The sequence below is a fragment of the Solanum verrucosum genome, unplaced genomic scaffold (genome assembly GCF_900185275.1).
Source record: "Solanum verrucosum unplaced genomic scaffold, falcon-dt-bn FXZP01000284.1, whole genome shotgun sequence".
Classification (NCBI taxonomy): domain Eukaryota; kingdom Viridiplantae; phylum Streptophyta; class Magnoliopsida; order Solanales; family Solanaceae; genus Solanum; species Solanum verrucosum.
The window spans coordinates 2,329,678-2,357,275 of record NW_026019936.1 but is presented as its reverse complement, the minus strand read 5'-3'; the positions used below and the strand labels follow the sequence as shown (position 1 = coordinate 2,357,275).

The 27,598-nt window shown below is 33.6% G+C and overlaps 4 protein-coding genes, 1 long non-coding RNA gene and 1 other non-coding gene across 9 annotated transcripts; 3 read left to right on the top strand and 3 right to left on the bottom strand.

Moving 5' to 3' along the window:
• Window positions 1–42: 42 nt before the first annotated feature.
• Window positions 43–6,345, top strand: LOC125836651 (cysteine protease ATG4-like). 2 transcript variants are annotated; one of them, XM_049515864.1, is made up of 8 exons: window positions 43–996; window positions 1,107–1,192; window positions 1,462–1,512; window positions 1,704–2,083; window positions 3,769–3,907; window positions 5,601–5,656; window positions 5,747–5,817; window positions 5,904–6,345. In XM_049515864.1, the coding sequence occupies exons 1-8, from the start codon at window positions 516–518 to the stop codon at window positions 6,125–6,127; spliced, it is 1,488 nt and encodes a 495-aa protein (XP_049371821.1). In that variant the 5' UTR covers window positions 43–515; the 3' UTR covers window positions 6,128–6,345. The 2 variants fall into 2 exon arrangements, with proteins under 2 accessions (XP_049371821.1, XP_049371814.1); XM_049515857.1 differs by having other exon boundaries at window positions 1,462–1,596.
• Window positions 6,346–7,233: 888 nt separating this feature from the next.
• Window positions 7,234–8,540, bottom strand: LOC125836668 (inactive protein RESTRICTED TEV MOVEMENT 1-like). The gene is made up of 2 exons (XM_049515875.1): window positions 8,325–8,540; window positions 7,234–7,560 (listed from the first exon to the last, which is right to left on the bottom strand). Exons 1-2 carry the CDS (start codon window positions 8,526–8,528, stop codon window positions 7,234–7,236), a joined length of 531 nt encoding a protein of 176 aa, XP_049371832.1. The 5' UTR covers window positions 8,529–8,540.
• A 640-nt stretch (window positions 8,541–9,180) lies between these two features.
• LOC125836685 (uncharacterized) lies at window positions 9,181–17,322 on the bottom strand. 3 transcript variants are annotated; one of them, XR_007443462.1, is made up of 4 exons: window positions 17,221–17,322; window positions 16,070–16,199; window positions 10,068–10,284; window positions 9,181–9,366 (listed from the first exon to the last, which is right to left on the bottom strand). It is a non-coding gene; the product is annotated as an uncharacterized LOC125836685 (long non-coding RNA). The 3 variants fall into 3 exon arrangements; XR_007443464.1 differs by having other exon boundaries at window positions 17,216–17,238; XR_007443463.1 differs by lacking the exons at window positions 16,070–16,199; window positions 17,221–17,322 and adding exons at window positions 10,379–10,508; window positions 11,491–11,635.
• LOC125836677 (inactive protein RESTRICTED TEV MOVEMENT 1-like) lies at window positions 12,587–14,227 on the bottom strand. The gene is made up of 2 exons (XM_049515888.1): window positions 14,024–14,227; window positions 12,587–12,948 (listed from the first exon to the last, which is right to left on the bottom strand). Exons 1-2 carry the CDS (start codon window positions 14,225–14,227, stop codon window positions 12,622–12,624), a joined length of 531 nt encoding a protein of 176 aa, XP_049371845.1. The 3' UTR covers window positions 12,587–12,621.
• Window positions 17,323–21,525: 4,203 nt separating the features above from the next.
• LOC125837248 (probable ribonuclease P/MRP protein subunit POP5) lies at window positions 21,526–25,013 on the top strand. Its single transcript, XM_049516414.1, has 4 exons — window positions 21,526–21,585; window positions 23,661–23,851; window positions 23,956–24,093; window positions 24,536–25,013. The coding sequence occupies exons 2-4, from the start codon at window positions 23,674–23,676 to the stop codon at window positions 24,682–24,684; spliced, it is 465 nt and encodes a 154-aa protein (XP_049372371.1). The 5' UTR covers window positions 21,526–21,585; window positions 23,661–23,673; the 3' UTR covers window positions 24,685–25,013.
• Window positions 25,014–25,269: 256 nt separating this feature from the next.
• TRNAA-AGC (transfer RNA alanine (anticodon AGC)) lies at window positions 25,270–25,342 on the top strand. Its single transcript has one exon. It is a non-coding gene; the product is annotated as a tRNA-Ala (tRNA).
• Window positions 25,343–27,598: the final 2,256 nt, after the last annotated feature.

The window sequence follows — 27,598 nt, the reverse complement described above, 5'->3', positions numbered from 1 at the left end:
TAGGGTACCATTTTTGTTATTTTTTCTCAAAGATTATCATACAATATAAATCTCTCCTCTTTTCCTCAATTCTCTTCTTTCCTAATCCAAGGCAATTTCGTAAACGCCACTTTCTCCAATGTTTGACCTCAATACACGCCAAAATTCCCTTCAATTTTCCAATCATTAGTACACAAAATCCCATCAATTCTCAATCTTTGCTTCAATTCTCACAACCCCAGATCAAAATCTTGACAAAATTAGCCAAAAATTGCTAGTTCTATGTTGTTCTACCATGTAAAAAAATCCCAAAACTCCATAATTTCACAATCTTTACTTCAATTCTCACAACCCCAGATCAAAATCTTGATAAAATTAGCCAGTTCTATATAGTTGTCTCATGTAAAAATCCCTAAATCCCATAAAGTCACAATCTTTTCTCCAAATCTCACAACCCCAGATAGTATTTTGACAGAAAGTTGCCAGTTTTAGAGCTCTTTTTGTACCATGTGTCCTGATACAAACTATAATCTTTGATGCCTAAAAAATCCCAGTTTAGTAGAAGCTCATCTGATTCAGATTCCCCAAGAAAAAATCTTGGTTCTTCTGTTTCTACAGAGCCAGGACCAGGACCAGGACCAAGCAGTAGTAGTAGCAGCTGTAAGGTTAATAATAAATCTTCTGTTTGGTCTGGTTTATTGGTTTCTCCTTTTTCAATATTTGATAGTGAGCCAAAAGGGTGTTTGAAAAAGGGGGAATTTTGTTGTTCAAAGAAGTATAATGGTATTGGTTGGACTAGTGCTGTGAAAAGAATGATAAACAGTGGCTCAATGAGGAGGATTTTTGGGATGGACAAAACTGGGATTCCTAATGGGTCTAAGAGTGATATTTGGCTTTTGGGTGTTTGCTATAAAGTTGTTCAAGATGATGATTCATCCATAGAACCAACTCAAAGTGAAGGTTTTTCTGCTTTTGTTGATGATTTCTCATCCAGGATTCTTGTCACATATCGTAAAGGTGCTTAAAGTTGTAGTCTTTTTTTGCCCTGATTAGTTTGATGTGATTATACTTTGATTTGGTGTGTGGAAGATGTGAATTTGGCTATATTTGATTGAATGTAATTACAGGTTTTGCTCCTATTGGAGATACTAAGTATACCAGTGATGTTAATTGGGGTTGCATGCTTAGGAGCAGTCAGATGCTTGTTGCTCAGGTTTTTCACAGTAGCATAACTCCTTTTCTTTCTTGTTGCTCCCCTCCATCCCAATTTATGTGGCACCATTTGACTAAGCACGTAGTTTAAGAAAGAAAAGAAAGGTGACATTCTTTTTGGGACAAACTAAAAAGGAAAGTGTGCCACGTAAAATGTGATAGCATGAGGACATGTTAGCTAAAATCTGTATATTCTTATTGCCTTTTTGTGAATTTCCAATGCTTACTGTGTCTGGTATAGTGACGTTGACGATTCCTGTATATATATAGGCTTTACTTCTTCATCGATTAGGAAGATCGTGGAGAAAATCTATGGACAAGGTACTTGAAAGTCAAAACACTGCAGTACTTTCAGTTGTTAAAATGCTCAATTTCCAATTTAAAACCGCGATAATGCACAATCAGGTTCTCATCTCATATCTCTTATCCAAAAAATTGAAAAAAAGATCAGGTTCTCATCTTATATATGTAGTGTTTTAGCATGAAAATTTAGCATGTTATCTCATTGGCAGCCGCTTGAAGAAAAGTATGTGGAGATTTTATACCTCTTTGGTGATTCTGAGGGGTCAGCTTACTCTATCCATAACCTCCTGCAAGCCGGCAAGACTTATGGTCTTTCTCCTGGTTCATGGGTGGGTCCGTATGCAATGTGTCGCACCTGGGAAACATTAGCACGCAGCAAAAGAGAAGAAACAGGAAATGCAGACGTTTCTCCGGCTATGGCTATCTGTGTTGTATCTGGGGATGAAGATGGAGAAAGAGGTGGAGCACCAGTGCTCTGCATTGAGGACATTGTCAAACATTGTTCCGGCTTGTCAAAAGGCGAAGTTGACTGGACACCTGTTGTTTTCTTAGTTCCATTGGTTCTTGGACTTGACAAAATCAATTCAAGGTTTACTTTCATTTATCTTATTTTATTGATCTACATTGGATGTTATTATGATGCAAAACTCTTGCCTATTCTTGTTATATAATATCTTTCTGAATTACGGTCATAAATAAATCAAACAAGACTGTGATTGAATTTGTTTGGTCGTGGTGTAAAACACGTGGTGATTTCTTGGGGATCTATCGCAACTTTAACGCTATAACTACTATTTCATTGCCTGTTTTGCTCTATTATTATGAAATTGTATGTAGAGAAATTAGAATTGCTACTGACTGTCAAATCAGCATCTGTTTCATGGAGTTAACTGATACCTTGTGGCTGTAACAACTATTTCCGGAAGTGGATATTCTGAGAATTAATTTCAATAACATCCTGTTAAGTATCTTGCATTGTGATTTAGTAGTTTAACCAATGCTACATGGACTTATGGAAATGATTTAACTATGCTACACAGCCTTGGCTATGGTCATTGGACATTCTAATGTCAAAAGCTGGACTCGACAATTCTGTTCTTTATACAATGTAGAACTTGGCTAAGTTTCCACGCTTTTAGTTTTTTTCTTCTCGTAGAATGGAAAATTAGATTTGGTACACTGTAGTGCTAGTAATGATCTTTAAAGAATCTTTCATAGAATTTAGTATAGAATGTATTTCACTATTTTACCAAGTAAAGAGTTTCCCTTACCGTTTAGGATTTATATGTCTTGGCAATTGACAAACTACTCCTTAACCTTGGACGATTTTTTAGCATTTCTTGCAAAATACTTCTCTTGGGGGAATCAGGTATCTTCTTTTCTCGGGCACAAGATTTTCTTGGGGGAACCATGCATCTTCTTTAAGAGGAGCCGTGGTAGGTTACATTGATTAATACCATGAAGAACAGTAAGCACCAACATAATGAACAAAACTGAAAATAATTTATGGAGATCATGCTTTGGTATCTCAGAAACAAGACTAATTAAATGTATCACAGACTCATTTGAAGACTATCTTGTCAAATTACTTGATCTAACCATTACTTTATTGCAACAAGAGTAGATAGAAGACCGACACTATTGCATGTGATTCAAGGTCGCAAACTGATATTTCCTAGTTCCTACAATGCAAATTCTACCATTGTTCTCTTTCTCGTGGGAACATGAAACAAGAATGGCACCACCAGAAACTCTGGCACTATAATCTAGCTGGAAGGTGCTTGTGTTTAAAAGTTTAAGGACCACATAATAAATTGTATATTTAAAAGACACTGCTAATCATGTTTGTTTAATTATACCTTTCCAAGTTTGAAAAAAACAAGAAGCACTGCTATAGGTTGATCACCAGCATGATAATGATCTCACTGTGATGAATCCTCTTCACTGTATAGAGCAGAATGGATATGGGTGATTCATATGGTTGACTCCAACTAATTTGAGATTCAGGCTTTGATAGGTCATATAGTTGACTCCAACTAGTTTGATTGGTGTTTCGTTTATCTTCATGTTGTGTTAAGACACATTTGACCACTGCTAGAAGGCCATATCTGATTAAGATTAAAATTGTGGATTGAGTTGATGTTTGATGGATGATTTAATATTCCTACTGCAAAAGCCAGAACCTTTACTTGATAATTATATTGTTGTTGGTTATCAAAAGAATAGATCAAAGACTTATGTTTACTGAACTTCCTTTAACATCTTCTATATCAGGTATCTTCCTTTACTGGCAGCTACATTTAGTTTTCCTCAAAGCCTTGGGATCCTAGGTGGCAGACCTGGAGCGTCAACTTACATTGTTGGTGTGCAAGATGATAAAGCCTTTTATCTTGATCCACATGAAGTTCAGCCAGTAATTATCTTTCTTTTTGGTTGCATATCTGAGCTATTTCATACGTTTCGATGGGGTTTCAGTTATTTTGTCATTACATGGATCTAGTATAAATCGGCAAGCCTTAAAATCGAAGTTTTTATGTTTGGGTGCTATATATGGAATTCAGCTTCTTTCAATGCTGTCCGAGTTCAGCAGCCTATTCATTGCAACCATCAAGAAAGTCAACTTTTATTTGGTCTTTGTCATGCTTTTTGTGCATACTTTGCTTGTTTATAAAGGAGAGGTGGGGTGATATGGGCTCCTAGGTAACACTTCGATTTGATAGAGCTGATCTTTAATTTTGATTGAATGAAATGCGTATATACACTGTAACAAAACCTGAAGCCTGAAATGACCGTGAAGTGGGGACGAGAAATTGTGGTAGTGGTAACAGCACTCCACTTCCAACCAAGTGGTTGGGAGTTCGAGTCACCAAGGGGGAAGTGGAAAAACCATAATTATTGGCCCCTTGTTAAAGGATTTTGGAGTAGGCTTTACCTAATCAAGAAAAGACTTGGAAATGGAAACTGACTGGATTTTGTATATTTGACCACAGCATTAAGGACTCACCGAGAACTACTGACAAAGGAAAACTTTTTAAATTTTATTTTAAGATCTCTTACTGTTTGCTGAAACTATATCCTTCTCTTGAAGCTTTTTCTCGATTCCCACTTAGAAAATAAGCTTCTATGAGAATCTCTAAGTAGAATATATTCGGACAGATCTTCGCTGTTTTAGAGGACCTTCATAGAATCTTCTACGGGCAACAGAGCTAGCAAGGCCACCCAACTAAAATACTAGCCATATTGCTGTAGCTGGAGGGGTGCTATATAAAAAACAATCACCAAACTACTTTTTCTGTTCTCCTCTTCCCAGTGCCTTAAAATTGTGGGTTTCCCCAGTGTTCCATTTTCTCCAGCCTACATCTCCACGGCAACCACGATTGACATTTAACTAGTATATCTGACAAGTCTAGTTCAGTGGTCTTGTGCTATGCGTCCTGTTTAGTCAGTGACACAGCTTTGCTAGTCAACTCCTCCTCCTGGAAAGCCTTCTATTTAACTTCACAATTTTCAGTTGTGAAAATTGAATATTGTTCAGTGAAGTTCTAATCTTCCTACATATTCGTTTCAGGGTCTTGATCCATCAGTTTCTTCGTGTAGTTTCCTGACACTACCAAAAAGGGAAAATAAAAATAAAAATATATTGTTCCCTTTATGATCTTTCCCTATAACTTTTCCTTTGAGTCGAGTGGACGTGTAGGGAATCACTCTCTAACAAATGAGTATTTTCTTAATTGGTTGTTCAGCTTTCTTACTATTTCGTCTTGTTAACTTTCTTTATGGTGCTTGTGATCTCATTTGTTGTGATTTTAACATGTGAAGTGTTACGGGCTTATCTATTGGGATGGAGAATTTACTGATTTAGCATTATCTGTCTGATGAGCCGGTTGTTGATATTATAACTGATATCTGTTCTTATATAGTGCTTATCAATGAAGTTCCAAAGTTTGAGGTTTTCAATTTTGAAATATCATTTTTCATTTCGAATACAAAAACTATTTTTTTCAAATACTCACAATTTTCATGGACAAATGCCACCATAATAATTGTGTCATCTGCTTTCATGGATTGTGGGGTGTATTGTTCCTCATTATCTGTCTGGTGTGCAGGTTGTTGATATTAAAATGGATAAGCTAGATGTTGATACTTCATCTTATCACTGCAAGTAAGCGAATTCTCGTTCTTGTTTCTCATCTGATTTTTCCAATTTTTTTTTGTTTTTATCACATCATGGCCTTTTGGATTTCGATTGCAGTACTGTTAGGCATTTTCCGCTGGATTCAATTGATCCCTCCTTGGCTATTGGATTTTATTGTAGAGATAAAAGTATGTTTCCAGAAACTGCTGCGCTTGTCTTACCATGGCTAACACGAGTCGATTCTTGACTGCTAACTTCTGTATAATCTCTGTAGGTGATTTTGATGATTTTTGTATACGGGCATCTGAGCTAGTAGATCAATCAAACGGTGCTCCATTGTTTACCATAACTGCAACTCGTAGCTCTGCCACATCAGTCGAGTACAATGACAGGTTGACTAGTGATACTGGAGTCCCGGAACTGGACTCCTTCGATGCTGTAGCCCCCGGTGAATCAGATGGTAGTAGTAGACCTGAAGATGAGTGGCAACTCCTTTGATTTGACAACACATTTCAGGATCAAAAGTTGTGTAAATAACTTCGTAGGTGGTCTACTTGATTGCGTCCGTGGCCTTAGTGTGTCGCGACTTGTTTGGTGCAGACGATTTCGGGTAAAATTACTGGCTGTAAGATAGACATACTTGTGTAGGATTCATCTTTTTTTTCCTCTACACTTTGATGTTGTCTATAAATTATCCAATTGATTCTTTCTTTCTTAGTATTCAAATGCAGAAGATTGAATAGTTATTTCCCCTAATCTTCCACTTTCGGTGCGTTCGGTACGGAGGAAAACATTTTCTGTTTCCAATTTTTCCATGTTTGGTTGGCTTAAATATTTTGAAAAATGTTTTCTAGATGGACTTATTTTTCCACTTTTAGTGTGTTGCTCCTTTTTCCTGGTCTTTTTAGGTGTTATTCTTACTTCTTGTCTTGAATAAGGTGGGGCTTTGCTTAGTTTGGGTTGCTTCACTTGATTTATGGTGTGTTCGGTATGGAGGAAAATATTTTCATGTTTGGTTGGCTTAAAAAACACTTTCGGTACGAAAACAAAATTCTTTAAAAATGAGGAAAACGACTTCCTTAGTGGAAATAAGGAAAACAAGTTTCATATTGGTTGTGTCCTTTTTGCCTTTCAATACCTTATTTTCACCACCACCATCTCCCCCCTTTGAAGCCTACATAGTACATCCTCACCACCCCACGCTCTCTACCTTCATTCCCATCTTCTATAGTATTTGTCTGAAACATACAAAGGTTTTTAGGATAATGTATTTTGCTTATGTATCGAACACGAAAATAAGTAAAAAAAATCACACCCTTAAAATCGAAGTTCTCTCTGTATGATCAATAGGGTACAAATTCGAGTCTCAGAATAACCATTGATGCTTGTGTGGGGTTGTTTAGAGTGCGCAAATTTGTTCAATCAACATAAAAGATATCCTGCTTTATTTTTCTCCCATTCAAACTAGTCTACACATACACAGTACATTGCGCTAAAGCTCTTGACTTGACACGAAAAGTAAATATCTTTTTTTCATGAACCTCGACAGATCTTTATATTATTTATATAACAAGTACATACATGAACTTTTACAGTTTGCACATTCAACCCTCAATTACATCAATTTTTTCATAATCAATATCTTTTTTTGGAGTTGCAATAATTGGCATTGGTTTAATGTAAACTCCAAAACTTTCAAGTTGATAACCACAAATTGTGCCATGAAATCCATTGAGCCAACCATAATCCAATGCATTTATATTAAATTCTGTGTCTTCAGTTGCCATATAAGTAGGTTTATTTTTTGGAAATGGTCCATATGAATTTTTATTTGTCACAAATGTAATTGATTTCAAAACTCCATCTGTTCCAACTTTTCCATGTCGACCATTTATTCCAATCAAATATTCAGATGGATAATCCAGCTTGATCTGAAAATTCTTAAAAAAAAATTGTTAGATAAAATTAAATGTTTGGGGTTAGTTTTGTATATAACAGGTAAAGTTTAGTGATTTTAATGATACAAAAGATAGTTTTGTGACTCTATTGATATAACGGGAAAAGTTTGATGACCACATGTGACATCAACTTACACACCAAACATGTATTGTATTAAGTGAGTTGTTATCGACTATATGAATCCTCGATGATCATTGTTGATACATTGCTAATCAGAAGTAGAATGAATCATGTATCTCTTATAGATAGAGATCTCCTAATTTTTCTAGAGCAACTAAAAAAGATACCAAAACAAATTTGATTGAGACGTAGCGTATGTCCTATTCAAAAAAAATTACGACTCAATCATAGATAATGAAATCAAAATATAACAACAACAATCACTTTTTTTTCTAGAGTCTATCTAAATCAAGGGCAAAACATGTTTAATGAAGAACAAAATTTCAATTGGAGCAAACAAATTAGTGATACAACGTTGAATCTGAGGAGGGTAATAGAATATACGCAAGTCTTACCCTTACCTCGTAGAGCAAATAGACCATTGGCATGTACAACATCAACAACAACATGCTAAGTAAATCCCATGATATGGGCCATGAGGTATGCAAACTTTACCCTTACCTTACGGAGGTAGAAAGATTGTTTCCGACAGACCATTGGCACAAGTAAAACATTTTGGAAAACAAAATACAACAGTAAAGAAGACACAACACGAAACAATAAAAGTGGAACTTACAATTTCAAGATTTTCTATAGGATCACCATGTCTCACAGATAGAGAAAATTTTCCATCATTGACATATAAAAATTGGAGATGGCTAACTGTTATGCCATAAGAAATAAAAATCATTGCAATATCACCAACATCAACATCTTCCCATGTTGCTCCTTTTAATTTACTACTTGCCACAGTTTCAACTTTGAATCTCATATTTTCCATTTCACAAAGATTAATTTACTCAAGATTGTTAAAAAGACAATTAAGTTGTGAGTTTTAAGGTCTATTAGGACCTTATTATATATACTACTTTATGTTGCAATCTTTTATGCCTTTCCTGAAAATGAATTTGAGATTTGGAATTTTACTTCAATTGGTAGACTAGGTTCTTTTCCTTTTTATGAAGAAATGTTGTTTATTGAAGAAACATGTCTTTTGTATTATTCCACAAGTGAGGTCTCGAGAGGGTAGAACATATACAGACCTTACCCCTACCTCATAAAGATAGAGAGGTTGTTTCCGATAGATTCTAGGCTCAAGTATTCTTTTATGTGTCGTTTACCAATAAATTACACCTCAATGACCTTGGCTCGGGCAAAGCTTCAAGATTAGAAGTTTTGTCCGCGAGGTCAAAAGTTCAGACACCGACCTCCTCCAAGGTCATTCTTGTAAATCACACAACGTTAACGTCCACTTCAAGAAAGGGAAAAGACAACAAAGAAACACTATTTGTAAGATGACAAATATGCATTTCCTTCTATGTTTTGCAAAGAAAAATTCAGAAGTTGGATGAACACTTCTGATTATTTTTCATGCAATTCCATAAACCAAATGTCACATTAACTTAAAAGGGGGTTTTGGGGTGGGGTGGGGGGGGGGGGGGGTGAAGAAAAGAAAAAAAGAACATCTTTGGTATGAACCAAAGAACAACAAAAAGTATCTAAAATATTTTAGCTATGAACATTTTCATGTAAATCACCTAAAGGTAACTTTGCTATCTTCCTCTGCTTTCTCTATTATCTTCACAACATCTGTTTTATAAACATCATCTCAAGATTCACTGCAATGTGATGGCAAAAAAGAATCCGTTAAATACGTATTTACAGGGAGTATATCTTGACAATCGACATATATAGGTTAAAATTTAGATACACTACGATTCTCTTTCTTTTCCACACAACGATTTTAAATATATCAAGGGAAATACGCTAACCAAGGATGAAAGAAAGTCTATAGTACTTAATTTGCATCGTTGTGTCAAATTCGAGCACTTGAAAATAGTAGAACCAGTCAAAATCAAGCTTGACCACAATCACTCCGAGACAAGCTTTACGAGCTGAGAATGAGCCTTGATATCACTATACATGTTAAAAGACTATAGCCCTACAATGGAATGCTTTAATTGAATACAACAAAGTAACTCTGTGAATGTAAAAGCACACATCAAACTCCAAAAGGACAGTGATGTGTCGTTTACTTTCAATTCTTCGGAGACATATCACCTATGCGTGAACGTTCCAGATAATGCAGATTTGATAAAAAAGGTTTCGATTTCTTCCTTGTTAACATGTAAACGAGAAAACTTATGAAACGACAAATAAATAAAAGCACTTCATCAACGGAATAAATTGTTTCTCAATTGGAGCTGTAAAACAAGCTCTTGACTTGCTTCTTGATGGTAAAATAAATCTAATCATCCATAGAACTAGGAATAAGCTTGAGTTTAAAAAAGGACTAGAAAATTTATGCAAGAATACTCACTTTACGGGTCACAGTACTAGCATTCGGTTCTTGATGGAAATTTACATATTATTCAACGGATGCATGAGTGAACGGCGCCATAAGTGCCTCCATCTACGTGAAAGGACACTCGTTCTTGCCGCATCTTTAAGGGGTAAACCGCAAAGAATTTGAACGAGTGTATCATCATCCAACTTATTGAGAGATTCACCTTCTGAACGGATTGATCTTTCACAAACTGAAATAATAGTAAACAAATCTTTTAGGGGTAAACGACAAAGATTCTGAACGAACATGATGCCATCATTCATACTTATCAAGAGATTAAATACCTTCCAAATTGATCACGTTATCACGAACCGACACAGCAGAAGATGACATTGCCGCTCTCTTTGTCATCTTTTGAGATTCCATGAAGCAACACAACACAACAGGCAGAATTTGCGCAAGCAGATGCAACACCTAACACCAAATGACAAGATTTTTTTATGCAAGATCAGATTCAATTTTCTTCTTCTTCTTCTTCTGATGATTGAAGGTAGATTCAAGAAGCTTATCATCATATACAATTCAAATACTCATCAAAATTCAAAGGGGGAAGACCGAGGTGTCGGGGCCATCTTTTCACTCACTTCAACTAATTCCACGGGATGCCTGTCACCTCCCACCAACATCAAAGTTGGAGAGCTAACTATTCCGAATAGTAATACTAGGATTTAGATATTCTAAAACCAAGTGAATCACTTCAACAACAACATACCCCAGTGTATACAAACCTTACCCCTACTCATAGCTCGTAGAGATAGATCGGTTGTTTCAAATAGTAATTACACATAATTATTACCAATTTTAAACATTTTTCATATCTCAAACTCATTCTCAGAACACATAACAAGAGCATACAAAAATAAAATAAAATCAAGTACTCATCAAAATTCAAAAGGGGGAAAGCTACTATTCTTTATTTTTGGTATGATAACCGTGGTCTTCAAACCAGCTTCCGCACACCTCAATTAATTCCACTAGATACATGTCACCTCCCACCAGCAACAAAGTTGGAAATCTAACCATTCCGAATAGTAATACTGGGATTTAGATCTTCTAAAACCAAGTGAATCACCTCAACATAACTACACAATCATCACAACAACACACCCCATTGTACACAGAGCTTACCCCTACATCGTAGAGACACACCGAAGGCTATTTCCATTTCTAATAGTAACCATACATAATCATTATCAATTTTAAACTTTTTTCATATCTCCAACACAAATTCTCAGAACACAGAACAAGGGCATATACACACACAAAAAAAAATAATTAAAATTATTATACAAAATCAATTCCACACAAAAATAATAATTTCACATGGCAATCTAAAATGAAAATCTTACATAGCATTGAAAAATAAATTCAAAAAAACAAAAAAAATGAACCTGACCGGAAAACTGGCCGGCGAGCAGCGGTGGTGGTGATTTGGGGCTTTGTAATTGAAAGCAAAACTAGGGTTTTACTTCTCTCTCAAATTTCTTCATCTTCTACTCTTTAGAGTTTTTGTTGCTTCATAAATATGTATCAATGGCTGAATACGGGCATCTGAGCTAGTAGATAGACATACTTGTGTAGGATTCATCTTTTTTTTCCTCTACACTTTGATGTTGTCTATAAATTATCCAATTGATTCTTTCTTTCTTAGTATTCAAATGCAGAAGATTGAATAGTCATTTCCCCTAATCTTCCACTTTCGGTGCGTTTGGTACGGAGGAAAATATTTTCTGTTTCCAATTTTTTTATGTTCGGTTGGCTTAAATATTTTTTAGATGTACTTATTTTTCCACTTTTAGTGTGTTTCCTTTTTCCTGGTCTTTTTAGATGTTATTCTTACTTCTTGTCTTGAATAAGTTGGGGCTTTGCTTAGTTTGGGTTGCTTCACTTGATTTATGGTGTGTGTTGGGTACGAAGGAAAATATTTTCATTTTTGGTACGAAATAAAATCCTTTAAAAATGAGAAAAACGACTTTCTTAGTGGAAATAAGGAAAACAAGTTTCATATTGATTGTGTCATTTGCGCCATTCAATACCTTATTTTCACCACCACCACCTCCCCCTTGAAGCCTACATAGTACATCCTCACCACCTCACACTCTCTACCTTCACTCCCACCTTCGATAGTATTTGTCTGGAATATACGAAGGTTTTTAGAATAATGTATTTTGCTAATGTATCGAACATGAAAATAAGTAAAAAAAATTCACTTATTTTTTCCTCTTTGTATTGAATGCACCCTTAGTTGAAATTCTCTTTGTATGATCAATAGGGTACAAATTCGAGTCTTAGAATAACCATTGATGCTTGTGTGGGGTTGTTTAGAGTGTGTGAATCTGTTCAATCAACATAAAAAGATATACTGCTTTATTCTTCTCCCATTCAAACTCGTCTACACATACACAGTACATTGTGCTAAAGTTCTTGACTTAACACGAAAAGTAAATATCTTTTTTTCATGAACCTCGACAGATCTTTATATCATTTATATAACAAGTACATACATGAACTTTTACAATTTGCACATTCAACCCTCAATTACATCAATTTTTTCATAATCAATATCTTTTTTTGGAGTTGTAATAATTGGCATTGGTTTAATGTAAACTCCAAAACTTTCAAGTTGATTACCATAAATTGTGCCATGAAATCCATTGAGCCAACCATAATCCAATGCATTTATATTAAATTCTGTGTCTTCAGTTGCCATATAAGTAGGTTTATTTTTTGGAAATGGTCCATATGAATTTTTATTTGTCACAAATGTAATTGATTTCAAAACTCCATCTGTTCCAACTTTTCCATGTCGACCATTTATTCCAATCAAATATTCAGATGGATAATCCAGCTTGATCTGAAAATTCTTAAAAAAAAATTGTTAGATAAAATTAAATGTTTGGGGTTAGTTTTGTATATAACAGGTAAAGTTTAGTGATTTTAATGATACAAAGATAGTTTTGTGACTCTACTTATATAACGGGTAAAGTTCGATGACCACATGTGACATCAACTTACATACCAGACATGTTATTGTATGAAAAGTAAGATTGTGTATCTATTGTGGATTTAGTGACTTGAGAAATAATTTCTTATTTTTACTAATAAAACAATTTAGTGACCACATGTGAAATTAACCTAAGAATGTTGGTATGATCCTTAAATGGACCAAGACATGTTATTGTATCAAGAGTAAAAATCATCAATTATGATTGAGTTTTAAGTGAGTTGTTATCGACTATCTGAATTCTCGATGAACATTGTTGATACATTACTAATCAATAGTAGAATGAATCATGTATCTCTTATAGAAATCTCCTAATTTTTCTCGAGCAACTAAAAAAGATACCAAAATAAACTTGATTGAGATGTAGCGTATATCCTATTCAAAAAAATTTACGACTCAATCATAGATAATGAAATCATAATGTAACAACAAACTTTTTTTTTTTTGAGAGTCAATTTAAATCAAGGCAAACCATGTTTAATGAAGAACAAAATCTCCATTGGAGCAAACAAATTGGTGATTATTTAATTGACAATTTCATATATACCTTAGTTTATGTAAGATTCATTAGTACAAAAAGCAATTAAGTCACTCATTTTATACAAAATAGTTTTGCTTCAACAAAACATAAGAAATTACAACAGCATACCAAGTGAATCCTACAGTGGAATCTGAGGAGGATAACAGAATGCACTCACGTCTTACCCTTACCTCGTGGAGCAGATAGACCATTGATACGTACAACAACAACAATAACAACAACATGCTAAGTAAATCCCATGATATGGGCCATGGGGTATGCATACTTTATTCCTACCTCACGGAGGTAGAAGGACTGTTTCCGACAGACCATTGACACATTTTTGGAAAAGTAAATACGGCAATAAAGAAGACACGACACGAAACATATAAAAGTGAAACTTACAATTTCAAGATTTTCTATAAGATCACCATGTCTCACTGAAGGAGAAAATTTTCCATCTTTGACATATAAAAATTGGAGATGGCTAACTATTCTTCCATAAGAAATAGAAATCATTGCAATATCACCAACATCAACATCTTCCCATGTTGTTCCTTTTAATTTACTGCTTGTCACAGTTTCAGCTTTGAATCTCATATTTTCCATTTCACAGAGATTAATTTACTCAAGATTGTAAAAAAGACAATTAAGTTGTGAGTTTTTAGGTCTATTAGGACCTTATTATATATACTACTTTATGTTGCAATCTTTTATGCCTTTCTTGAAAATGAATTTGAGATTTGGAATCTACTTCAATTGGTAGACTAAGTTCCTTTCCTTTTTATGAAGAAATGTTGTTTATTGAAGAAACATGTCTTTTGTATTATTCCACAAGTGAGGTCTCGGGAGGGTAGAACACATACAGACCTTACCCCTACCTCATAAAGATAGAGAGGTTGTTTCCGATAGATTCTAGGCTCAAGTATTCTTTTATGTGTCGTTTACCAATAAGTTACACCTCAATGACCTTGGCGCGGGCAAAGCTTCAAGATTAGAAGTTTTGTCCGCGAGGTCAAAAGTTCAGACATCGACCTCCTCCAAGGTCATTCTTGTAAATCACACGACGTTAACGTCCACTTCAAGAAAGGGAAAAGACAACAAAGAAGCTCTATTTGTAGGATGACAAATATGCATTTCCTTCTATGTTTTGCAAAGAAAAAATCAGAAGTTGGATGAACACTTCTGATTATTTTTCATGCAATTCCATAAACCAAATGTCACATTAACTTAAAAGGGGGTTTTGGGGTGGGGGGGGGGGGGTGAAGAAAAGAAAAAAAGAACATCTTTGGTATGAACCAAAGAACAACAAAAAGTATCTAAAATATTTTAGCTATGAACATTTTCATGTAAATCACCTAAAGGTAACTTTGCTATCTTCCTCTGCTTTCTCTATTATCTTCACAACATCTGTTTTATAAACATCATCTCAAGATTCACTGCAATGTGATGGCAAAAAAGAATCCGTTAAATACGTATTTACAGGGAGTATATCTTGACAATCGACATATATAGGTTAAAATTTAGATACACTACGATTCTCTTTCTTTTCCACACAACGATTTTAAATATATCAAGGGAAATACGCTAACCAAGGATGAAAGAAAGTCTATAGTACTTAATTTGCATCGTTGTGTCAAATTCGAGCACTTGAAAATAGTAGAACCAGTCAAAATCAAGCTTGACCACAATCACTCCGAGACAAGCTTTATGAGCTGAGAATGAGCCTTGATATCACTATACATGTTAAAAGACTATAGCCCTACAATGGAATGCTTAGAAATTGAATACAACAAAGTAACTCTGTGAATGTAAAAGCACACATCAAACTCCAAAAGGACAGTGATGTGTCGTTTACTTTCAATTCTTCGGAGACATATCACCTATGCGTGAACGTTCCAGATAATGCAGATTTGATAAAAAAGGTTTCGATTTCTTCCTTGTTAACATGTAAACGAGAAAACTTATGAAACGACAAATAAATAAAAGCACTTCATCAACGGAATAAATTGTTTCTCAATTGGAGCTGTAAAACAAGCTCTTGACTTGCTTCTTGATGGTAAAATAAATCTAATCATCCATAGAACTAGGAATAAGCTTGAGTTTAAAAAAGGACTAGAAAATTTATGCAAGAATACTCACTTTACGGGTCACAGTACTAGCATTCGGTTCTTGATGGAAATTTACATATTATTCAACGGAGATATGAGTGAACGGCGCCATAAGTGCCTCCATCTACGTGAAAGGACACTCGTTCTTGCCGCATCTTTAAGGGGTAAACCGCAAAGAATTTGAACGAGTGTATCATCATCCAACTTATTGAGAGATTCACCTTCTGAACGGATTGATCTTTCACAAACTGAAATAATAGTAAACAAATCTTTTAGGTAAACGACAAAGATTCTGAACGAACATGATGCCATCATTCATACTTATCAAGAGATTAAATACCTTCCAAATTGATCACGTTATCACGAACCGACACAGCAGAAGACGACATTGCCGCTCTCTTTGTCATCTTTTGAGATTCCGTGAAGCAACACAACACAACAGGCAGAATTTGCGCAAGCAGATGCAACACCTAACACCGAATGACAAGATTTTTTTATGCAAGATCAGATTCAATTTTCTTCTTCTTCTTCTTCTGTTGATTGAAGGTAGATTCAAGAAGCTTATCATCATATACAATTCAAATACTCATCAAAATTCAAAGGGGGAAGACTGAGGTGTCGGGGCCATCTTTTCACTCACTTCGACTAATTCCACGGGATGCCTGTCACCTCCCACCAACATCAAAGTTGGAGAGCTAACTATTCCGAATAGTAATACTAGGATTTAGATATTCTAAAACCAAGTGAATCATTTCAACATCATTACACATAATCACACAACAACAACAACATACGCCAGTGTATACAAACCTTACCCCTACTCATAGTTCGTAGAGAGAGATCGGTTGTTTCAAATAGTAATTACACATAATCATTACCAATTTTAAACATTTTTCATATCTCAAACTCATTCTCAGAACACATAACAAGAGCATACAAAAAAAAAAAAAAAAAAAAAAAATTCAAGTACTCATCAAAACTCAAAAGGGGGAAAGCTACTATTCTTTATTTTTGTTATGATAACCGTGGTCTTCAAACCAGCTTTCGCACACCTCAATTAATTCCACTAGATACATGTCACCTCCCACTAGCAACAAAGTCGGAAATCTAACTATTCCGAATAGTAATACCGGGATTTAGATCTTCTAAAACCAAGTGAATCACCTCAACATAACTACAAAATCACAACAACAACACACCCCACTGTACACAGAGCTTACCCGTACCTCGTAGAGACACACACAAAGGCTATTTCCATTTCTAATAGTAACCATACATAATCATTATCAATTTAAAACTTTTTTCATATCTCTAACACAAATTCTCAGAACACAGAACAAGGGCATATACACAGACACAAAAAATAAATAAAATTATTATACAAAATCAATTCCACACACAAAACAAAATTTCACATGGCAATCTAAAATGAAAATCTTACATAGCATTGAAAAACATATATATAAAAAAAATTCAAAAAATGAACCTGACCGGAAAACTGGCCGGCGAGCAGCGGTGGTGGTGAATTGGGGCTTTGTAATTGAAAGAAAAACTAGGGTTTTACTTCTCTCTCAAATTTCTTTTTCTTCTACTCTTTGGAGTTTTTGTTGCTTCATAAATATGTATCAATGGATGAAAGATTTATCAAGTGTTCATATTTGTAGTGCTACTTTAAGGTCCTGTTTGGACATGAAAAATAGTGATTTAAAATTAGATTCTATTTGAAGTTGAAGTTTGGATGATTATTTTTATGAAAATGTCATAAATTGTGAAAATTATCAAAATTTCTCTAATTTTTATATAATTCTATGAAAATGAGCAAACTATAATTTTAAATAAGATACCAAAATATTTTACTGTGTCGCGTTGATAAATTGTATATTTTGTGTTCTTTTATAAACAAATATTTGTGATTATAAGATTTTCATATTTTGTGTTCTTTTATAAATAAATATTTGCGATTATAAGATTTCAAACATACACAATTTTATAAGGATGCATAAATCAATAATAGTAGTAACTAACTATTCTTTAATATAATTCTTTCACGATATAATTATTTTTTTCATGCTGAGCATGCGTCTTTTTTTTTTTTTTTGCAAACTTTAAAATGATAATATATATATATATATATATATATAAATTAAACTTATAGTCAACAATTACATTTAAAAAAAATTAATTGAGATCATGCTTTGAAATATCAAATTATGTTGTTTGGAGAATTTGATTTCAAATCAGAATTTCAAATCACATGTTTGAACGTTGATTTGAAATCATGACTTCATATCACATGTTCAAATACAAGCTAAATAGAATTTTAATTTCAAAATTATGATTACAAATATCAGGTTTTCAAACAGTAGGTTCAATTTTTAAGATGTAAATTGGTAAGATGGTATGAATTATAGTTTGCTCATTTGGTAGATTGCATAAGAATTAGAGAATTTTTTTATAATTATTAATAACTTGTGGTGTTTTCATGTTTATGAAAAAAAAAACATAACTTAAGAAATTCAAATTGTATGTCCAAACAAAACTTTAACTTCTAATCAATCTGATTTCAAATCACGTCCAAACAGAGTGAAATAAAATTAGCTTCCATTTGACCATATATTTTAAAAATCTAAATTTTTAAAACTTAAAAATTGTATTTAAATATACATTTTTACTTGAACTTTAAAAAAAAAACAATTTTGTAAGTGAAGTCCCCAAAATTATTTTGTAGAACATGAAAATTTGTTAAAGACTGTTTTCAAAATTAATGGCTATACAAATTGTTAAAAGAATTTTTTTTTTAGAATCTACTCCATAATCTGGCCAAATACCCGCTTAGTTAGTTACCAATTTTAAATAAAAGGGATAAGAATCTGAAAAATACCCTTGATCGGATTTGCTGTTGTGATACTAACATTTCATAAGGACCTATTACCTCCCTAGACTATTTAATACCGTATTTTTTACCCCCTGAACTATTTAATAGTGTATTTTAAAGGTATATATGTGCCCACGTGGACACATTACTATTTATAATTTTGCATTATATTTTATGTCCACGTGGGCAAATATATATGTTTAAAATCCGGTATTAAATAGTCTAGGGAGGTAATAGGTCCTCATGAAAGTTTAGTATCGCAACAGCAAAATCGATCAAAGTTGAGATATTTTTCAGACCCTTATCCCTAAATAAAATGATAATTAAGTAATGCATAGGTAATTATCTTATAAGTGATTAATAATTTTGTACATGGTTATAAATTAATGTTTGTTCTACATTTTCCCTTCAATATTTTGATTTTAACCTAAAGTGAGCCCTTACTATTTCCTTACCAAACTAACTTTTAGGGGGTCAAAAGTTATTAGGTTAGTCGTGCACCATCACCTCCAAAGTTCGATAAAAATTTGATACGTATATATAGAAGTAAGTAGATGTTTGGTCATAGAATTTAAGACCACTTATTTATGAAATATGCATAAAATTTCAACCTCAATTTCTAATCTTAAACTTGCTAATAGATTTTGCTAAGTATATTCTATCATGTGTTTGTGATCGATTGCAACAAATCGTAATTTGAGTGTCTAACACCTTGTTCGAATAGCTGTTATCCGTTATATTGCATTGTTGGTTTAAATACAATGTTTATTTTGATTGTTACTTAAATTTACTGTATTATATCGTCTAAATCCATCGTGAGGTAACAACGAAAAGACTCATTTTATGTAACGATCGATTTGTGCGATCATTTCGTTACCTTAACATTTTCAACTCATTTTATCTTTACTTATTATTTAATAATTCTATTTTATTTTTTACCCTACCTTTTCATAATAGCTCTACCCGATATTTTAATTTTCTTGTAGGTTTATCATCAAATTATAGATGTGTGACATTATATAACGACAAAAAATGATACAATTTAGTCAAACATTGTATTCATTAAAACAAGGAAAAATAACACTTGTACCCCAAAAAACGAAACTATTTACAAGTTGATACCCCATTTATACCCCCTTTTTAATAATTCAGCGCAAAACTACTCATGTGAATTTTGCCTCATTCTTTTCCAAAGTTGTCTTCTTCTTCCCCAAACTACCTTCTACGCGAATTTCGGTGATGGATAACGTTATAATTTGAGTGCATCACAATAGAACTTGTGATTCAAACAACCACTACAATAGTTATCACGTTGATGCAATTTTAGTCAATTCAACTTCTAATTTCACAGATCTGGTTGAAAAAATAGCAACACAACTATAGAAGGATATTGCTACAAGTAATTTTGAAATCAAATATGCACTTTCACACAGATTTCCATCACTGAGAATTATGAATAACATAGGCGTGAAAGTCTATTTTGAATTAAAGAAATACAATCCTGTCGATTTACTGCTACAATTCATCATGAGAACGTAAATTGTCAAAATACTACTCTGTTACTTCTTGATACCATTAGAATGTATATATATACTCCGGTGATATCAATAAGGGACATGTAGTGCTTCAGTGAAAAAACTGTTTGCTTGATACCGTTAGAGTTTATATATACTCAAATGATATCAAGGAGGAAGAGGTAGTGATTTCAGTGAAAACTAGCTAAATTGATGCTTGATACCATCAAAGTATATATACACTCTAATGGTATCAAAGAGAAAAAACAGCGCTTCAGTGAAAACTCTACTCAATTACTCTTTGATACCATCGGAGTATATATATATATATATATATACTCCGATGGTATCAAGGAGGGACATGCAGTATTTTAGTGAAAAAAACTCTTCAATTACTGTTTGATACCATCAGAGTTTATATATATTCTGATGGTATCAAGGAGGAAGGAGTAGTGATTCAATGAAAACTAGCTAAATTGATGCTTGATACTAAGGGTGTCAAATGGGCGGGTTGGATTGAAATTGGAGATATTTAAATGTGTTGAGATAGAAATTGGGCTGGGTCTTGACCCGTCCAAGTTTACTTTGGGCTCAAATGGGCTAAAAAACGGGGTGGGTCTTGACCCGCCCAATTTGACTCGATTAATCTCAATAATTTTAACATAGTGATATTTAACTTTTATAATCACAATTCGAATTTTCGCTCAAGATTTTTTTAAAAAATAATAATAAATGAATAGATAAATCCTAAAGATGTTAAATAGATAATAATTCATAACTTTAATATAAGAACATATCTTAGCAAAGAGTTTTAAAACGAGTTGAAATTGGAAATTGAATTGGGCTTAATTGAAGATTATCTTAAAATGAGTTAGACTTGAATGGGTTGAGATTGAACCCAATTCAAATTATCTTGATCCCGACCCTTTAAATTTTGGGCGGGTTACCTATGTTTGAGTTCATTTTTGACACCCCTACTTGATACTGATGATATCAAAGAAGAAAAAAAAGTGCTTCAGTGAAAACACTATTCAGTTACTCCTTAATACCATTAGGGGTCGTTTGGTTTGAATTCAAGTTATGCTGTGATTAATTCAACTATATATATACTCCGATGATATCAAGGATAATTGTATTTTAATGCGTCTCATTAAGAATAACTAGTTTGGATTAAGTCCAATTTGAGTAAATAGTTACATTAATTAGTCCAATTTGTAGCGTTATTTCGTAAAACATAATAATGTGATATATTATGAAACAATAAGTAATCACCGAACAAAATGTTTAAAGAAAGTTAGTAGACAAATTTCTAAGGGCAATGCATTAGCCAATGTTATTCCTTCCCCTTCAAACAAAAATAAAAATAAAAAAAATCAAAAACCTCCGCTGCTGCCCTCCGCCGGGCTGCCGCAGTGCTGCCGCTACTTCCCCCGCCGTGGGTCGTGTTTCTTCCATCACCGAATTTCAGTAAGTTGCTCGAGTTACACCAAAAACTTGATTTTTACGTACTTAAATTTTCTGCAGGTGAAAATTATTTGGTCTTCCTCACAGAAACCTAGTTTTTTTTTTTTTTTTTTAGTATTCTCAATAAGAGAGCTCGATTTGAATCCGAGCTCTTTGAATTGCCATAAATCCGAGCTATTTTATCTTGTTACGATTTGGTTTGTAGCTTGAGCTGCCGTAAGAATGGGGTAATGGATGATGTATTTTTGTGAAAGTTTATACTTTGCTAGAATCGATTTGAATATATTAATTGAGAAGATGAATAACCCAAACAACAATATATCGAGTGGGGTTTGGGGAGGGTGGTGTGTACGCAGTCTTACCCCGGCCTTAGGAAGGTTAAAATGTTGTTTCCGATAGGCCGTTTGCTCAAGTAAAACAAATATAGTAAGTGAAGAAGTCATGCTAGAAACAATTAAGAAAAAAATACGTAGCAACAACAAAATGTACGATAGCTGAAGTAAAGGAAACAACAGGTAACACTAAAATCGAAGAATAAGACAAAGAGAAGATGTATTATTGTGAAAGTTTATACTTTGCTAGATTATCATAGTTATCATCACCTTTTTCCTATTGATCGATTTGAATATATTAATTGAGAAGATGAATAACCCAAACAACAACATATCAAATGGGGTTTGGGGAGGGTGGTGTGTACACAGTCTTACCCCTACCTTATAAAGGTTAAGATGCTGTTTCTGATAGGTCCTTTGCTCAAGTAATTAAGCAAATATAGTAAGTGTAGATGTCATGCTAGAAACAGTTAAGAAAAGAATACGTAGCAACAACAACAGAATGTACGATAACTGAAGTAAAGGAAACAACATGTAACACTAAAATCGAAGAATAAGATATTTAGAGAGAAGAGGAATTACTCAAACCGTTGTCTGAAATAGATCAAACTGACTGAAGGTATACCTTATTTGGACCATGAACATAGCACCGAGTCTCTGTTCAAAGCAATTTGGCACCCGGTATCTCCAAATCCTTGATCAGCCTCTGCCTCCTCTCATCTTTTTCTACTCCTTTCCACATAAACTAATAGAACCTTAACCTCTAATCACCATAACTAGCTATTCTCTTTACCCATCACATGACCTTCTCGATCCATTCAGCCTCCACATTGATCATAACTTGGTCTTCAAAACCAGCTACCGCATAACTGCCACCTGTTGTCTATCAAACCAGAAGCGTTGTTCTTTTAACCATTTTTGGGTGTTGAAATCACACCTAGAATCGAACAAATAGAAAGTCAGTTTCTTAATTCTATCCTTATTGCTCATTTTTTATTTTATTCTGTGCCTATTGCGGTCCTTAAATTGATGATTTAGGTTGAAATTAGACGTTATGAATCTGCTTTTTGAGATTTCTTTTGAATTGATGATGTTTACCATTTTGTAAATGGTATTATGTTTGTCGTCAAATAGATATATTACACGTGTGAACTTGAGTGTTTTGGTGAACATGAAAAGTCTTGTCACTTCAGTTTAGATTGTTTCTTGTTTGATGCATGGATTTTATTTTTCCTTTTAGTTTAAACCTCAATGTTATTTACTTATGGTTATTCATTGTTTGTTTATGTTACTTTTGTTTTGAGCTGAGGGTCTTTCTGAAACAACCTAACCTCTCTGCGTACATCCTACCCTCCCCAGACCCTACTTGGTGGATTACACGGGGTATGCTGTTGTTGTTGTGCTATTGCACATTTGTAAAAAATAATAATCCAATTTTGACTATGCTAATCCATCATGCATTTTGATCGTGATTATATTCAATTTAAGCGTGTGAATTCACTTTATGCTAACAAGGTGATTTGGAATTGCATATATAGACTATAGCTTATAGAAGCAACCGATCCTACTTCTGCCATGGATGTTTCATCCCGAAAAGATTATATACATGCCTATTTTTGTTATACAATTGTAGGAAGTTACATATTCTTAACCAATGCATTTTATCTGTTGATTTTCTTTGGAAGTTTCTGTTACTCCAGAGCTTACTCTGATGTGTATTATGTTATTTAAACTGTCGTTCATTAGGTAAAAGAAGATCATGGTGGGATTTAAGAATAGATACTTGGTTATGGAGGTTTATTTGGATCCAAATAAAGCGACTGCATCAGATGAGCCCATCGTAATCACTCAATTCAACTTGACCAAAGCCATCAGGGACGTCATTCTTACAAACTTTGGTGAGTGTGGCATCGCCTCATCAGCAAATTCATTTCAAGGTGAGTTTGATTAGTTTAAGTTATATTTTTGAGCACGGCTTTTGCCTCTGTTTTCCTCTTTGTGGAAATCTTGGCGCAGGTTCAAAAGTTCATATTTTGTGCAGTGAAGTATGTGAATCCAATTACAAAACTTTGTATCATACGAGCATCGCGGGAGGAGTATCAAAAAGTTTGGGCTTCAATAACCATGGTCAGGAGTATAGGAAGTTGCCCCGTGGTGTTCAACCTGCTAGACCTAAGTGGTGAGTTGTAGTGTCAAAAAAACGTGTCTTAGAGCTATGTTGCTCGGGACCTTAAAAAATGATGCCACACCCGTGTTGGATTCTTCAAAAATACACTACTTTTGGAGAATCCGACATGGATCCATCGACATTTTTGAAGAGTCCAAGCAACATAGCCTTAGGGCAATACAAACGTTCTCTTTTGAAATCATTTTAACATTGTTCATTGGGTTTCCTACCTGGTGTCCGCCTGTCCGGTACCACTTTGGGGGTCCTGACTAATCCAGATTCCCGCTATTTGAGGCCCATTAAAGGAGGAATTTCTCTCTACCAGGATTATTTCCATTTTCAGGGCTAGAACCCGAGACTTCTAATCATCCCATCACAACCCGAGACCTTATATCATTGATGGGTTTACTTTGCAGCAAATATAACACAGTACTTTTACATTTTCTCCTCCCAGGTAGTATCAGGGCATGTAGAGCTGCAGCTTTGAAATGTGATGAATTCAAATTTCAACAGTACAAGTCGATGGCCGGAGCTCGCCTTACACCAGAGGTTCAGCAGCAAATGCAGAACTATCTCGACAAGATCAAAGGTTTGGAACACTAACATGACAAGTCTCCCGATAACATGTTGTTCGCGCAAGTTGATTCCTACACCACGATTATCAAGAAAGTCTCATGACAACGTGCTCTCTTTTTGATCGTTAGCTGGTTCCCATTTTGCATTTTTTCTAACTGTACATCAATACCTTCAGAAACTTGATGGTTCATTAAAATGACGTTGGGACCCTCTACCTCCAACTCTAAGATTGTGAGTGCTCCTCGAGAGTTTGTTAAAATATATATTATATGTTAAGAATTTTGTCCGGTTTATCAGAAAGGTGCTCAACTCTTGACTTTGACATAAGGTTCTTCAATAGTATGTCTCTCTTTTTTTGAACCGCTTATTAGAAAACGTATATATTTTTTATTTGTATCACTCTAAGGGGTCGTTTGGTATGTAGGATGACATAGATAAAGATAATTTCCACTATTTTAATACAAATAGTGGGGTAAGAAAAACTTTGGATGAATCAATACTCATAATTAAACGTAAAATAAAATAATCTCATATTTTACAATATAGGGAGTTTTAATTTTTTGAAGAAGGTAAAATCATTAATTATAGTTAAAAACTATATAGTATACAAAAGGGGATGTAGCTCAGATGGTAGAGCGCTCGCTTAGCATGCGAGAGGCACGGGGATCGATACCCCGCATCTCCACTTAATTAAACTTTTATAATTATTATTTCTTGGCTTTGGAAATAGTTAACATAAAGTATTTATTTATATTAATCCATTTAATATAAATCATTGTTTTTTGTCTTATAAAGAAAATATGGATTCAATTAATCGCACTTTTTGTCCAAAATCGACTAGTACAATCATTTATTAACATGTGAACTTCATCTTACTTTACGTATTTGCATCCAGCTACACTTTATTCCCTTAAATTCAACGGTCCCTCATCAATGGTCGTTATTCAACCGTCTTTACTTCAGAAAAAATAAAAAAAAATTCTCTTTATTACGAAAAAAGATTTCAAATAAAAAGATGGTGTTTGTATTTGGAGCAAGAGGTTATAATTCTTTCATTTTTAATAGACAGATAGGTATAGTTTTTCATTTTTAATCATAAATTTCGAATTTAAATTTTGAAAATAAATTAAAAAATCTGTCTCGTGAGTAGGGGTGTTTATGGTTTGGATAAAAACCGATCCAAATCGAAAAACCAAACCAAACCGATTAAATGAACCGATTTAATTTGGATTTTGGTTTCAGGTTGTTAAGAACCGATAGTATTTGGTTTGGTTATGGTTTTGTTCGAAAAAAATCGAAGAAATAACCGAACCGAACCGAACCAACAAGTTATATACATAAATTTTATTATTAAACATACATAATATATTATATTCATAAACAATATTAAAGATTTTATATATGTTTCATCAAAATTTATTTATAATTTACTTATGAAAGAAAAAATGTCCAAGGTGAGAACATTTTTCTTATTGGTTTCATGTATATGAGTGTCTATGGAAATTCATTGTGGGACTACAAATGTCATTGTCTCTAACTTCTATGCCAAAATAGTGAATTTTGAAGTTTTATTCAGTAAATTCAATGATCCAAAGTCCTGTAATGTCAGTCATTCTAACTATTTTTTCGTTTGAATGGATTGTTGTCACTTTTTTCACGTTTTGAATGAATTGTTTCTTTTATTTTTATGTATGGTTAATAACCGAATAACCGAACCAAACCAAAATCGAAAACAACCATACTGATAAATGTATATTATATTTGGTTTGGTTTGATTTTGATAATTTTAAAACCGATTAAGTTGGTTTTTGGTTTTGACCAATAACCGATCAAAACCAACCTGTGAACACCCCTACTCGTGAGTGAAAAATGAAAGTGGATAATTTTAAATTAATATTTTGAAAGAGAATCTTCAAGATGGACTTTTTTTTAACATATTTAAATTTACCAGTAAAGTGGGAATAATATATGTTCATCAATCTCAATGCAAATAATTTATTTAAAAAATAGCTACTATTATTATTCTTTAATCTATTGAATAAAAAAATAAATCCTGGTAGTTGCAACAAGTATTTTGATATATTATTACCTATTAACTTTGGATTTATATTGTGTAGGACTAATTAAAAATTTTCATTCTCAAAAATGTTTTATTAAGAATGAAGAAATCATATCTATTTTATCATAATTCTTAATTGTTCCATTTTAACTTTAATGCGTACTTTATTGTCAGCCAAATATGAAAATAGATTTAAGATTTTAAATTTATGATTTCTCAACATGTTAATATTTATGATTTCTCAATATGTTAATAAAGTCTTTCTTTTTTCAAACGTTATGCTTAATCAAATTACATCATATAAATTGAACGGAAAACAATACAATCAAACATTCTACCTTTATCACATGTTTTTATAGTAACATAGACATATTTTAATAGATTTTTTTAAACATAATTTTCTTATAATTAATTTATATCATATAAATTGAAACAAACAATAATTGAATATATATTATAAATGACCACCGACTTAGGAGCAAGGAGGACCAGGACCACCGACTGAGGGGCTAGAGGACCCGCATCAAGGCACATGTGCAGTCTCACGAAAATGTGAATATCTATTTATTCTGAAGTCGTATGGATCAATAATTTAGTGCATTGGAAACTAGACTTATAAACCTTCAATTTGACGGGTTATGCGCATTCTAACTCTTCATATATTGGGAGAAATTCGATGAGACATTAGACCTAAAATGCCAATTTTTTTAATGGAATTCCAAATAACTTTTCCCGATTTTTCTTTTGCAACTTGCACAAAATTCGTGTGTTAAGTGTACATATACTCAAGTCTATGTGAGTGAAAAGATACCCTCGAAAACGTGTTCTGCAATGCATGAATTCAAATTTAATCAGGTCTTATACGTATCGAATAAGGTATCA

Excerpts from the sequence above, each read along its gene's own strand:
- LOC125836651 (XM_049515857.1), top strand. The coding sequence starts at position 516 with ATGCCTAAAAAATCCCAGTTTAGTAGAAGCTCATCTGATTCAGATTCC. Across the intron at positions 1,193-1,461 it reads GTCAGATGCTTGTTGCTCAG|GCTTTACTTCTTCATCGATT; the intron begins GTTTTTCACAGT and ends GTATATATATAG. Across the intron at positions 5,818-5,903 it reads ATTTTATTGTAGAGATAAAA|GTGATTTTGATGATTTTTGT; the intron begins GTATGTTTCCAG and ends TAATCTCTGTAG.
- LOC125836668 (XM_049515875.1), bottom strand. The coding sequence starts at position 8,528 with ATGGAAAATATGAGATTCAAAGTTGAAACTGTGGCAAGTAGTAAATTA. Across the intron at positions 7,561-8,324 it reads CTATAGAAAATCTTGAAATT|ATCAAGCTGGATTATCCATC; the intron begins GTAAGTTCCACT and ends AAGAATTTTCAG.
- LOC125836677 (XM_049515888.1), bottom strand. The coding sequence starts at position 14,227 with ATGGAAAATATGAGATTCAAAGCTGAAACTGTGACAAGCAGTAAATTA. Across the intron at positions 12,949-14,023 it reads TTATAGAAAATCTTGAAATT|ATCAAGCTGGATTATCCATC; the intron begins GTAAGTTTCACT and ends AAGAATTTTCAG.
- LOC125837248 (XM_049516414.1), top strand. The coding sequence starts at position 23,674 with ATGGTGGGATTTAAGAATAGATACTTGGTTATGGAGGTTTATTTGGAT. Across the intron at positions 23,852-23,955 it reads ATCAGCAAATTCATTTCAAG|TGAAGTATGTGAATCCAATT; the intron begins GTGAGTTTGATT and ends TATTTTGTGCAG. Across the intron at positions 24,094-24,535 it reads CAACCTGCTAGACCTAAGTG|GTAGTATCAGGGCATGTAGA; the intron begins GTGAGTTGTAGT and ends TTCTCCTCCCAG.